Below are 12,569 nucleotides of genomic sequence, written 5' to 3'. Positions count from 1 at the left end.
CCCGGGCTAGGGGGGCTGCAGCCCGGGGTGAGACCAAAAATACGTAAATACACATATGTAGAGTTTTTCCCTCGGCAGTCTGTTCTTGAAGGCCCAACCCCATTCGAGCAGGCAATTAAAGCCCTACACAGCCCTGAAGTCCCAACCTCGGCGCCATCTCGCTTCCTCGTCTTCGCTGTAGGTCTTGTCTAGTTCTAAAAAGTTTGATTTATGACAACTCTAAAAATTGGCTCTTTCGTGGACAGAGGAGTATATATTAATCAGTATATGGTTTGTGTTTGGATAAAGCAAACAGTTACATGGTGGCTGCTATTAGTTAGCCCGGGGTGTAGCTCGTTTCTAGATCCGCCACTGATTGGGGTTGTCTCAGGAATTCGGTTTGATGCTCCGCACTCGGGTGCACGTCTCCTGCTTTGCTTCTAGTAATCGTCGTCGTAGTCTCCGTCGCCGTCGCCGAACGTCTCCTCCTCCACCTTCTCGGCGACGTGATCCTCGAACTTGTCCTCCACGTAGCTCGCCCCTTCCGCCAGCGCCAAGCCGCCCAGCAGCCCCGCCGCGGCGCCGACGGCCAGCCCCGTCCCCATCCCCATCTTGCTGCTCTTCTGGGCAGCTGGAGCAGCCGCAGGATCCCCGTACGTATACGCCGCCGCAGGAGCGGCTCCATAACCACCACCGTATGGAGGAGGAGCGGCGGCGGCGGCGGCAGCCGGGTACCCCACCGGCGGCGCGGCGTACGGCGGCTGTCCTCCATACGCCGGCGGCGCCGCGTAGTACGGGTCCCGGGCGGCGGCGGGGTTCCCGTACGCGGGCGCCGGGTACGGGCTCGGGTCGTAGTAGCTTGGCGGCGGCGGCGCCTCGCGGACGGCGACGCGGACCTCGACCCGGCCCTGCGGGCGGCCCGAGGGCCGCTTCAGCCTGAGGGTGCGGGAGACCTTAGGCCCGCCGACGCCGACGCCGCCGGCGTCGTCGAGGACGTCGCGGAGCGGGAGGCGCGCGGAGCCGACGAGCGGCTTGACCTCGTCGGCGTCGGCGTCGGCGTCGGCGGCGTGGACGACGTCGACGTGGAGGACGGCGTCGCCGAGGCGCGCGGCGGAGGCGGGAGGGACAGGGACCACGACCCTGTCGTCCCACACGGGGTCCTCGCCGTTGTCGGGGTCGACGCGGGTGGAGCACTTGGGCCCGTCGTCCACCCACAGCACGGCGTACGGCCTCAGGTCGCCGTTCCGCCAGTTGACGTTCTTCAGGTTGCTCGCCGACCCCACCGTCACCTCCACCTCGTAGCGGGAGCCCATGGCGCGCGGCTGCTTTTGCCTTGCCTTGCCTGTGGCGGCTGGCGGTGGGGATGGAATCGAATGAGGTGAGGTGAGATGGGACACTCGAGAAGTCGAGACGGATCGCTGATGGGAAGTTGCCGACGGGAGGGGGGGGAGGGTATAAATAGTGGGAGGAGTTGAGGGGTGGGGCTCACCTGTCAGTTGGGGAGGGGGCGGCTGGCCTTGGGACGGATGGACGCTGGACGGTTGCGTTGCAACGCTGCATATGGTTGTGGTAAAATAAAGTAAATAAATGGGAGTAAAGAAAAGGCTGCTCATCGGTTTCTTCTTCCTTGGGCCGTTACGTTTGAACGGACGGCTGCGTGGGCGTCCGTTTCTTCTTTCTGTACTCTCCTCCCTATCAATAGTATTTTTCTTAGTGGTTAAGTTTTATTGACTGTCCAAAAAAATGACTGTACTTTGTGTACTCCATCCACTCCTTGGATGGTATTCGGCTTGGTTATTGGACACAGGCTCTTCCTCAGATACTCTCCTCTCCTCCAATCAAAAGATGTTTGCTGTTATGTATGTATTGGACAATCTCCTCGTCAAAGACTCCTCCAATCACCGAACTAGTACAACAATATGCGAATATACCCATGGTCAAAGACTCAACAAGAGTCAAGAGACTAGCCTGCGATTGGACTATGCTACATGTTTGTTTAGCTGATAAGTCATGATAGAAAGTAATTTTTACTGATTTGTTGTTAGAGAAAAATACTACTAAATGATTGACAAATGCAGCTAATAAACTCAAGACAGCCAGGCTGCTTGATGACTGATGCTATCCCGGGGTCCCGTGCTGATACTTCCACTGTCGAGAGATCAGATATGCCGTGTGGCGGGCACCACACCCGCACGCTCGCTCACACGGTTTCGACGCGCAACTCTAAAAGAGCTTTTAGCCCGGTCCTGTCTTCTCTTCCGGTCGCGTCTACCCATTTGTACCGTGCGCACCGTCACGACTCACGAAAACTTTCGTTTCCGTCCCATCCCATATTCCAATCCTATTCCTATCCCACCACCAGCGCCCAATCGCTTTCGGCTTGCTTGCTGCTCCGATACCTAACCAACACACACATGCCTGGCTCTGTGCATCTACAGATGAATAAAATCTACAAATCACTAAAATCTTTGTTTTCTTAAGACTAGCAAACTAAACAAAATACGGTGGCAACTAATCAGCCAAAACCACTCACTGAACCTGCTGGAGTGTGCTAGAAGAGCCTGGGCATGGCTGGAAATCTCCAAACCCTCCAGAGCTGCCAGCAAAGCAAAAGGGTTGGAGCTTAGGGCTCCACAAGACCGATCGAGACAGAACCCATTGTGCTGCAGCCTGCAGGTGTTTTCTGCCCCACAGGCCACAGCGGCCCGTTGAGCGCAGGAGGTAAAAACCAGCAGTTTTGCATTCCAACAGACGAGCGTATGCATGATCCAAACCCCCACAAAGCGGGCATCATCAGTCATCACACTATATTTGTTCAGTTCATGCAACTTCAGCACGCCTGTTTATTACTCTACTTGTCATTTTGCCAACAAAAGAGATTTTCAGTTAAGCACAACCACTCGGCACTCGGCACTACCCTGGAACTGCCCAAAACTAACCCGCCAAGCTTTTTGAAGCAATCTCGTACACGTTTTCGGAGAGTCCATTGGCCGACACGATCATCTCCAGCTGGGCCTGCACCACAAATGAAGCAAGGTGGTGTTACTACCATTGCCCTATCTTTTTTTTTCCCTGAAAAAAATTGCCCTATCAATTGGACTCTACATAGACTGCAGACAAATACTCCCTCCGTCCCAAATTAAGTGTCGTTTTCGGTTTTCGTAACACAAGTTTGACTCGATTTGTATAAAATATGTGCAATACTTATATCTCTAAATGAATTTGTTGAAAAACTAGACTCAAAGATCTTTCCATTGATACTAATTATGTAATATAAATATTAATATTTTTAATATATATTTAATCAAAATTATTTTTTGGGAAGCGAGAATGATAGTTATTTTAGGACGGAGAGAGTACGTCACCTTGGCAAGATCTTGTCTGGTCTTGTCATATCGCCTCCACCGAGAAAATGCTGAAACCATGCGGGAGGCCACCTGATTTCACACCCACGAACAAACCACATTAGCTAATAATTCTTCAAACATTTGAGCGTGGCACAAATTACAGGAGGTACTTGACATTAACCTGAGGGTTTATCTTGTCAAGCTGCAAAACAATTTCACCCAAGAACTTGTACCCAGATCCATCTTTCGCGTGGAAGTTCACAGGTGAGCCACAGAATCCACCGATTAGCGAGTAAACCTGAGTTTTTTTTAGCAAATTTTAGTTAGGTGCTCAAAGTCCACATGAAAATTTAAGCTGATGGCACCACCAACCTTGTTGGGATTCCTCATGTCGAAAGCAGGGTGAGACAGCAACTTCTGAACATTTGCAACATTTCCAGGAATCTCTGAAGTAGCTTGAAGAGCAAACCACTTGCTTACAACCTATTAGAGCAAAACAAACAAACAACAGGTAACCACTTAATTTGTGCGCTACATTTTTTTTTCTAAGAACCTGTATGCTACATTAGTTCATAAAAACATCTATCAAAAGAAGTCATGTATCTTACCAAGTAGTCATCCTGCCACTTGTTATAGAAATCCAAGAGGGCATCATCACGAACTGGGCCTGGATTTTGGGATAATGCTGCTAATGCAGCAAACTGCTCTGTCATGTTAGTCGCAGACTTGTACTCATGCAGTGCAAGCTCAGTGAAATCTGGCTCATTCAATGATGCAAGGTATGCTACAAGGAACATCAGAAGACTTGCATTAGGTGATGTTCTCTCAAACGTGATTCCTCAGTTGGAGCACAATAAGTTTGCCAAAGAAAAACATACCAAGGCATGTATTTTTCAATGCACGGCGAGCCATACTATCATGGTCAAATGTGTAAGCCTCAGAACTCCTGTTGCTTTTCACCTGACAAAAAGTTAAAATGAAAAGCTGATACATGGGGGACAAGAATCACACAAACAAATACTATGTCCATCCCAAATAACATGTCTTCTAGATTTATGCTAAGTCTAAACTACTTTAAGTTTGACCAAGTTTATAGAGAAGATTGTCAGCATTTATGACACCAAATAGGTATACTATGAAAAATATGTTCCGTGATGGATCTAACAGTACTTATTTGTTAATATAAATATCGATACATTTTTTATATAAAGTTGGCAAACTTAAGATAGTTTGACTTGGAACAAAACTAGAATGCCAAGTTTTTTGGTACAGAGATAATAGCAACTTGGACGGTGCCACTTACAGCTGCAAGAAGATCATCTTTGAGTTGCAAGGCAAGCTCCTTCTTAATAAAGTTACGGACAGCATGAACTGCATCAGGATCTGCAACTTCCATCATATCCATAATCTCCCCTTGACCAGGCAAAGTTATTGCTTTCGCAATGAATTCCTGTAACAGATTACAATTAGCTATTTTATAATCAAAGTGTATCCTATAGATTACAATAGCCGCAAATAATTTACCTTATCCAAGCTTGTGTTGCGCAGAATTGATCTAATCCCATCAACAAATTTTGGATTTAGGGCCAGTGTTTTCTGTTGCTGGAAGTCAGCTACAAGACTGAGCATCAACTTACGTGCCAAAACTTGGCCAGCTTCCCATCTAGGGAATAGATAGATCATCAGATTGAACTCTTTAATAGAAAACAAAAATATCTTTAGCATTGTGATCCAGAACATACCTGTTAAATTCATCTGAGTCATTGGCAAGCAAGAAAAATAGGTCACTCTCACTGAGATCAGAATCTAGACGGACAGGAGCACTATATCCCCTCAACAAAGAAGGAACTGGCCTCTCGGGAATGTTCTTAAATATAAACTCTTCTTCCTTCTGAATAACATAAAAGCACATTCGAGAATCAGAAAAAGAAATGTCAAGAGACGCTTAAATTTGATATAACTATTGGTGCCTAAGTACAGGCAACCACAGGCCAGTTACAGACTAAAAGTCTTATTGCACATAATTTGAAGGTCTTACAAAGGGCTTCTGAATGAATGTAAATAAAAATAATAATAAATGGCCGCAATTGTAGCAGAGTATCAACACTGAATGAACAAATACCATCCTAACTGCACAATATGCAAAAGATTCACAAATCAAAGCATCCTAATTAAGTTCATTTCTTGAGGGGAAAGCTTGAAAGAAAATAATCACGGTTGCCTTTTACCTTTTTAAACTGCAGCACAGTAGTGAAGACTGGCTGGCCATCAGTAGAGAGTGTTTGGAGAGTTCCATCACTGTAAACGGAAGTGAGGGGCATATCTTTTCCAGTAGGGTCAACAAGCCCAACAGCAACAGGTATAAACATAGGCTCCTTAACTGGTTGGCCAGGAGTGGGTGGTACTTCTTGGCTGAAAATAGAAAAGGCAGATGGTTTAGAAATGTACTGTTTTCACCCATTACTACAATATAGGAAGAAACATTATCAGGGTATGTAAAACCCATGTGCACTAGCATCAATGGAAATGAATGTAAATAGAGAATTTGGAACGATAGTTCAACATATATCTAATCCTAAATATTAAAGGTCACCCACAGAATGTGGAAGCTTACCTAAATTTCAAAGAGAATGTCTGAGAACTAGGATCATATGAAGATGCCACCTTGACTATAGGCGTACCTGCTTGAGAGTACCTATTGGATGGTTTACAATTAGATAGTGATCACAACAAGTAACCCTAAAAAAACATGATTGAAATATAAGCGTTCTACCATTGTAAAAAGTTTGGCAGTTGTGCATTATTTGCATCACACATGGCTGCATAGAAGTCTTCACAAGTGACAGCTTGCCCATCATGCCTTTGGAAATAAAGATCCATGCCCTGCAGGGGAAAATGTGTAAATAAACCAAATATGTGTATAACAATGTACCAGACATTCAACAACAGAAGGAGACATCCCATCCCATGAGAAACATTACATGCACAGGATTCACGGTACAAGGTAATGCCACGAATTTTTCTTATAAATTTAAGAAATGTCAACTTATTGTAGAACTATGATGCACAAAGAAATTCTTTAAGGAAAATCTTGAAGCTATGGTCACTGATATGGATAAAAGTTAGCTTAGCTTGCAGCATATAATTATAAATAGTTAAGTGCAGATTTACACAAACAGTAATTTCATATTGTTTATGTTTTTTGCTGACATATAATTAGAAAAGTAATGGTCATGGAAGTGAGGAAGTCTATTAGAGATCATGCTAAAGTTTAAATGGAGATGACATTGTACACTCGTTATGGGGTGTCAACTAGGGGTCCAGGAGCCCATAGGATCAACTATGGGGATTGGATCAGTTAGAGGTAATATTAGATTTATGTCAATTAGAGATAGGATTGGAATTGGATATTATTTGTTAGATAGGGCCATACTTGGACCCTCTTTGCCTCATTATCCATCCAGACCGACTTAGGCTAGTTAACTTCCTGGCAATGGTTATCTCCAAATAAACTACAGTTCAAACACTTGTACCCTCACATTTTAGGTCGAAGCTCGAATTTTACCTTTCGGAACCCTGACGCTCCAAACATGGTCTTGTACATTCTGACAACTTCAGCACCCTATAGCAAATACATGTCCTGGTCACATCTCATTGCCATTTTCTATCAATGCATGGAAATTGAAAAAAGTTGCATAAACAAACCTTCTCGTAAACCTGAGATGAATCCCATGATGGTTGGATGAAGGAACAAAGAAAGCAACAAAAAATAATGTCAGAGCTTTAATCATTAAATCTCAGTAATTGCTTTACAGGGGACAGGATGAAAAATACGTACCGTCACTGCCAAGTTATTCATAATCAAAGTCGCCAGGGGTAGATTCATCAGATAAGGTTTCAATGGTTCAACAGAGGATGGATAATAAATCAGTTGATGGTTTTGTGCATCTCACTGTATGCAGCCAATTTTAGAGACAGCAAAACTCACCAGTATAGAAGTTGTCCATCTGCCAGTGAAATTTAAAAAGTTACAAACCATCTCTTTATTTCTGGTTCAAAGCAACATAGAGTAAATGAATTCAAATCACAGAGCAATTAAGCATTAGCACCTTGATATAGGAATGAGGGCGGATAGGATGTGCCATAGGCCCAGCATCCTGGATATAAGGGAAGAAACCACATGTTGGTCAAAATAATCTAACAAGAATATGCTGATAGAGTATATATCAATAAAACCTGTGGGAATTGATAGATTCTGAGTTTGGAGACATCAGCAATACGTTTTACCGTACGACAGCCAAGATCCGAAGAGAACTCCTACACAAATAATTTAATTAGAAGAGTAAGATGAACAAACAAACTTGCAGCAACTAACACATGACCGACTGCTTGAGTACCTGATCCCTGAAAACGGTCAGTCCTTCTTTCAGGGTTAGCTGGAACCAATCACGGCAAGTTACTCTGCAACAGCATAGAGATAAGGAAATCATTCCTTTTGTTAGGACAAAAAAGGAACATTTCCATTCAACCATCCCAAGCTATAGCTTGCCATGGCTTTAATCTCATCAGGAAAAGCACCAATTAATGAGAATAAAAGAAAAAAGTGAAAAGATGAACAAATATTAATCATTCAATCAGTCATGAAGGAATTAAATACAAGTTATTATGATAGCATAATTGCAAATAAAAAGAATATCTATTATTGTGATATCATGAAGACAGTTACCTATTCCCAGTCCAGTTGTGGAAATACTGGAAAAGCAACGGCCTGTAAGTATAATTGAATTCACTAAAAAAAAGAAAGAGCGGATATATCTACAAATGTATGTACCTCATGTCCAACAACACCCAAAATTGCAGCATAATCACCATCAGTGGCAGTCTCTGGTGATGCCAACACAAGTCTAGATTGAAATATCTGTCCATTCATAAACCAGTGTTAAAAACACATTGATGTTCGGAATTTTCCAAGGAAAGGTGAAATCTTACATTCAAGCTCTTGTTTTCCATTGCTCCCCTGCAATTAACAGAGTTACCTTTATCAACAGACAGTTTGGGTCATGCTATATTGTACAACTGGGCAATTGGCTTATTAACATTTAACCAAAGTATCAAGTTCCACAAGTTAAACCCACACCCCTATAAAAAAGCATTCCCGAATATACTGCAGCATGGTGATAATAATGGGAAAAGAACTTACATATTGAAATCGGGAACAACAACAATGTTGAATAAATCAAGATCATACTCCAGACCAAAGACCTGGCAGGTGGTATGAAGAGGTAGAACTGAATCAGCTATCCAATTGGAACTAAAGAAACTGCAAGGAAATTATAGGCAATGAATCTGGAGCAACCTCCTCATCCCACTTCATTGCTGCTTTGAGAGAATACATAGCATGTGCTGTTTTTGGTAAATCTTGGGCAGGAGTCCAAATTCTTAGTGTTACGTTGCGGCCAGAGCATGTAACAAATGAATCCTCCCGGCATCCCAGCTGACCAGCAACTAGAGCAAACAGGTAGCTTGGTTTCTTGAAGGGATCCTCCCACAGTGCATAATGCTTTCCACCCTACAATGCAAAAAAGAAAAATGGCATACAGTGGTTGTCCCTTTCTTAGCTCTACTGAGTGATGATTGCATTAGGACTTGGGAAGCTAGCATACCTCAAGGTCTCCCTGCTCAATAAGATTCCCATTGGACAATAATACTGGATACAAAGTTTTATCAGCTTCAATACGGCAAGTATATTTTGCCATAACATCCGGGCGATCCTGTGATAACATTCAACATTTCCAAATACAGAACATGTATTAATCAAATATCAACACCTCATGAAAGATCGTACTTATAGAGACAGCATGACATTTGATGCGTCATATATAAAACCACAAGCAAACATGAATCAATATACGACATCTGATTTTAATAAACAGTAGGTAAACCTTAAGTCCTTAACACCATTCTATATAGTAATTTTACTGAAAGTAAGACCTACCTGAAAGAAGGTAATCTTCCGAAACCCTTCTGCTTCACACTGAGTGCAGAAGTTACCAGTAGACTTGTACAGCCCCTGTACAAGAAATTAGAGTAAAAGATACACTAGCAGTTAGCCTACATTATATCTAATGATTAGCTGGTAGGATTGTATCCCTCTAAAAGCAGTCAATACCTCCAATGATGTGTTTAGCTGAGGATATATTTCTGTAACTATTTCCAAGTTGAATACGCCAGCAGGTGGTGTTAAAAGTGTCAGATGGCGAGAATTGACTTTATACTCTTCACCCTAATAATCAAGTTGAGACAGGCAGGTGAGGAACAAAATGAGAGAATAAATGTATGTTTTTAGGCAAAACTTTTTCAAAGAAAAGAATACGTATTAACTGCAGCAGGGTTTCTGATAACTGTGTTGTGTATTAGGTAATCCCTGTCATACTAAGAAATATTTGAAGGATAGAAATCCAGTGAAATATACAGTATCCCACTAACTCACTGCCGATACCAACAGTGCAAAGGAAAACATGATAGAATGGAGCAGGTAATCTAATGTCACAAACCACAAGAGACCACTTGGCTATTGCCGAATGTTACTATATACTACTATTTCTCTGGAAATGCCTCTGTCATCTCATCACAGTCCCTTCAAATTTTTCAAACATATGAGCCCCCCTGTTGTCTGTCCAGTGCAATTCAAGTGCAAGCCTCCATCTGATTTACCTTTTCTCCCCTTGGAAAGATTATTGATTATACAATCATTCTGAGTTGGAACCAAACAAGTTTCTTCCCACCATTTGTTGGTAATAGTGTGATATGTTAGTCGCTGGATCCTTGCTCTAGGTGTGAGCAGGATCCTTACTCTCATTGAGAGGATAGCACACTGAGTTGGGGCAATTTTCTGGGTTTATTTCTCACACAATGCTATCCTCTCAATGAGAGTAAGGATCCTGCTCACACCTAGAGCAAGGATCCAGCGACTAACATGATATTCCTGTCAGCATATTTCCCAAATACATGCTATATATCCTACCTACTGTTGTACAAATATGTGCCAACAGAATCTAATCTAAAAAGAAGACGAGGAGATGGGTATCAATGTTCGAACTCATGATCAAACTATAGCAGTTTGGTTGTAACAAGGATGACAAAGAAATCAGTTATCCTGCGATTTTAAAACATCTAAACACAACGGAAATGCTATGTGAACTAATTATCACCTTTAATTCAGTGCCATTGACTTTGATTGATAACAGCTTGAGGTCACGCCCATGAAGAAATAGTGGAGCTGAGTTGCCAGCTACAATATATTACAATTGAAAGTTAGTTAGGAAGTCGAGAAGCTCATCTAAGCTCCAAAGTTACTTCTCATGATATAAATGGAAAAATAATGGAGAAGAAGAAAAAGATATGCAAGAGAGATGTAGAGGCCTTGATGAGATACCATATGATAATATTTTGCCAAATAAAAAGAATGTACAGGACAATAGTTGCAAGGCTAGATATTGACCTTCAACTCCAGGAGATACAACTATTTTAGATGTAACTATGGTCTTCTCTTCACCAAGTTGAAATTGCAAATCCACCTGCAGTTCAATTAGGTGACAGTAAAAAATTAGAAGAAAAAAAACAGGCAAAAAAAATAACAAGGAATCAGAATCAGCAGTCAATTTACAAGAAACATAGCCCAAGCACGGACTAATGGTATCAAGATAAGTAGATTACTATGCATGTGCATATCTATCTACATGCTAGCCCCATTTGAGAACATGTTTGTCTAGGATGCAAGGCTAGATCAGTGAGTTGGGGGAAAATGGTAGATTTTCATCAAAACTAGTTTCAAGTACTAATAGGGGTAAATTGTACTGATATATTTCTTAACAGTAAATGTCAAAGGTTTATGTTGGAAACTGTGTTGATTTCTAAAACAACAGCTATTCCAAAAGAAACTGGATTCCAAACTGCTAGTGCTAACCTCACATAGGGCACAGCAACTAGAGAATTTGTAACAACAAACATTCAAATGACGAAAGCTGTGCAGGAAAGCAATTGGAAAAGGCATTATGTAGTTACCGTGTCAAAATAATAATCAGGGGCCTTGTAATCTTTCAAGAATATCTCCTTGGGGGCATCCATGTTTGGTTCTTCAGTGGCAGCAGGAGGCGGCTCTGTTGCAACAGAACAAGATGTCCTCTTGCCAACAAACTTTGCCCTCTGGATTATGGATATGAAAAGAGGTAAGGAAAATATAAATGGAAGAGCCATGTAGGCACATTGCATGCCACGAGTTGAATAATTTAAAGAAATACACTGTTATAACTACATCCTACTAGTCAAAAGAGAAATCCAGCTCTCCTGTGTGTTCGGAGAGAACAAGAGAAACTTAAAAAAAAATTCTTATTAGCACATCGTAGAACCAAGCTATTTTCTAACCTAGCAGTAGCAGTTCACAACATATATGCATAAATGTATACATCATATAATGATAATAAATAGTTGGCATAAAGGCAGATACTAACATTTAGTGACAAGGGAGGCTCGGATCTTATCCAACGTGAACCCTGCAATAGGATAAAAAAATAAAGTACATGTTAGCGCTGGTTACACACAAAAAGATGTATAACTGACAGCAGGTAACGGCATTCAACAAACTATAGTAAGAATCCGACAAAGACAAGCAAGGAATGGCACCTCTTTCCTTAAATTGTAAGTGTTGCTAAAGCAACTCTTTACTGAGGAAGTCCTCTTCGGTGAGCACGATGGCAAGGTTCGATACTGCCAAAAAGTGAAGGAGGTCACTAGGCAATCACTGACTACAGGAAGTGGCTTTTGCAGTATATAACACTTAGTCGCGACAACTACAAGACAATAAGCAGTTTATCTGTTTATGTCAGAAGAAGCATGTACCAGTAATAGCACTAGAAAGAGCGTAATACATGGAGGAAGAATCCACGGTCAGCAAAGCCGGCAATATATAATCTAACATGAATGTAATGTACAATGCAAAAAACAGCTGGTCTATGATAATTGCAGTGCCTATCGAAGTTCATATTAGTATACATGCTAACTTGGTCTAATAAGTAGATTGACCTGGTAACTAGAATCGAAAATTCTGGACGACTGGAAGAAGAAGAATGGAGACACAGAGAGGGGAAGGCAGTGACTGCTGACAAGAGTTTAGATAGGGGGCAGTGGAATCACATGGAAGGAGGAGAAGGCAGCCAGAAAGCCGGGCCTAACGAAACCGCAGCC

At 42.3% G+C, this 12,569-nt stretch overlaps 2 protein-coding genes across 2 annotated transcripts; both read right to left on the bottom strand.

Annotated features, from left to right (window-relative positions):
* On the bottom strand, positions 227-1,424 carry LOC8054845 (protein SRC2 homolog). Its single transcript, XM_002444526.2, has one exon. The coding sequence runs from the start codon at positions 1,290-1,292 to the stop codon at positions 420-422; it is 873 nt and encodes a 290-aa protein (XP_002444571.2). The 5' UTR covers positions 1,293-1,424; the 3' UTR covers positions 227-419.
* LOC8054844 (puromycin-sensitive aminopeptidase) lies at positions 2,702-12,111 on the bottom strand. Its single transcript, XM_021465797.1, has 32 exons — positions 12,009-12,111; positions 11,837-11,878; positions 11,391-11,531; positions 10,828-10,903; positions 10,538-10,617; positions 9,496-9,609; positions 9,322-9,396; positions 8,990-9,097; positions 8,683-8,895; positions 8,527-8,588; positions 8,316-8,343; positions 8,158-8,244; positions 8,053-8,078; positions 7,724-7,787; positions 7,563-7,643; positions 7,436-7,483; positions 7,315-7,333; positions 7,165-7,169; positions 7,032-7,043; positions 6,892-6,948; positions 6,100-6,209; positions 5,941-6,021; positions 5,555-5,738; positions 5,069-5,217; positions 4,851-4,989; positions 4,630-4,776; positions 4,205-4,286; positions 3,935-4,110; positions 3,699-3,809; positions 3,508-3,624; positions 3,345-3,416; positions 2,702-2,994 (listed from the first exon to the last, which is right to left on the bottom strand). The coding sequence occupies exons 3-32, from the start codon at positions 11,451-11,453 to the stop codon at positions 2,914-2,916; spliced, it is 2,667 nt and encodes an 888-aa protein (XP_021321472.1). The 5' UTR covers positions 11,454-11,531; positions 11,837-11,878; positions 12,009-12,111; the 3' UTR covers positions 2,702-2,913.

This window comes from Sorghum bicolor, chromosome 7 (assembly GCF_000003195.3).
Source record: "Sorghum bicolor cultivar BTx623 chromosome 7, Sorghum_bicolor_NCBIv3, whole genome shotgun sequence".
NCBI lineage: Eukaryota > Viridiplantae > Streptophyta > Magnoliopsida > Poales > Poaceae > Sorghum > Sorghum bicolor.
This window is presented reverse-complemented; position numbering and strand designations above follow the sequence as displayed.

Coding starts and splice junctions, on each gene's coding strand:
- LOC8054845 (XM_002444526.2), bottom strand. CDS start 1,292: ATGGGCTCCCGCTACGAGGTGGAGGTGACGGTGGGGTCGGCGAGCAAC.
- LOC8054844 (XM_021465797.1), bottom strand. CDS start 11,453: ATGGATGCCCCCAAGGAGATATTCTTGAAAGATTACAAGGCCCCTGAT. Junction 9,610..10,537: donor TCAATGGCACTGAATTAAAG/GTGATAATTAGT, acceptor CTTGATTATTAG/GGTGAAGAGTATAAAGTCAA. Junction 3,625..3,698: donor ACATGAGGAATCCCAACAAG/GTTGGTGGTGCC, acceptor AAAAAAACTCAG/GTTTACTCGCTAATCGGTGG.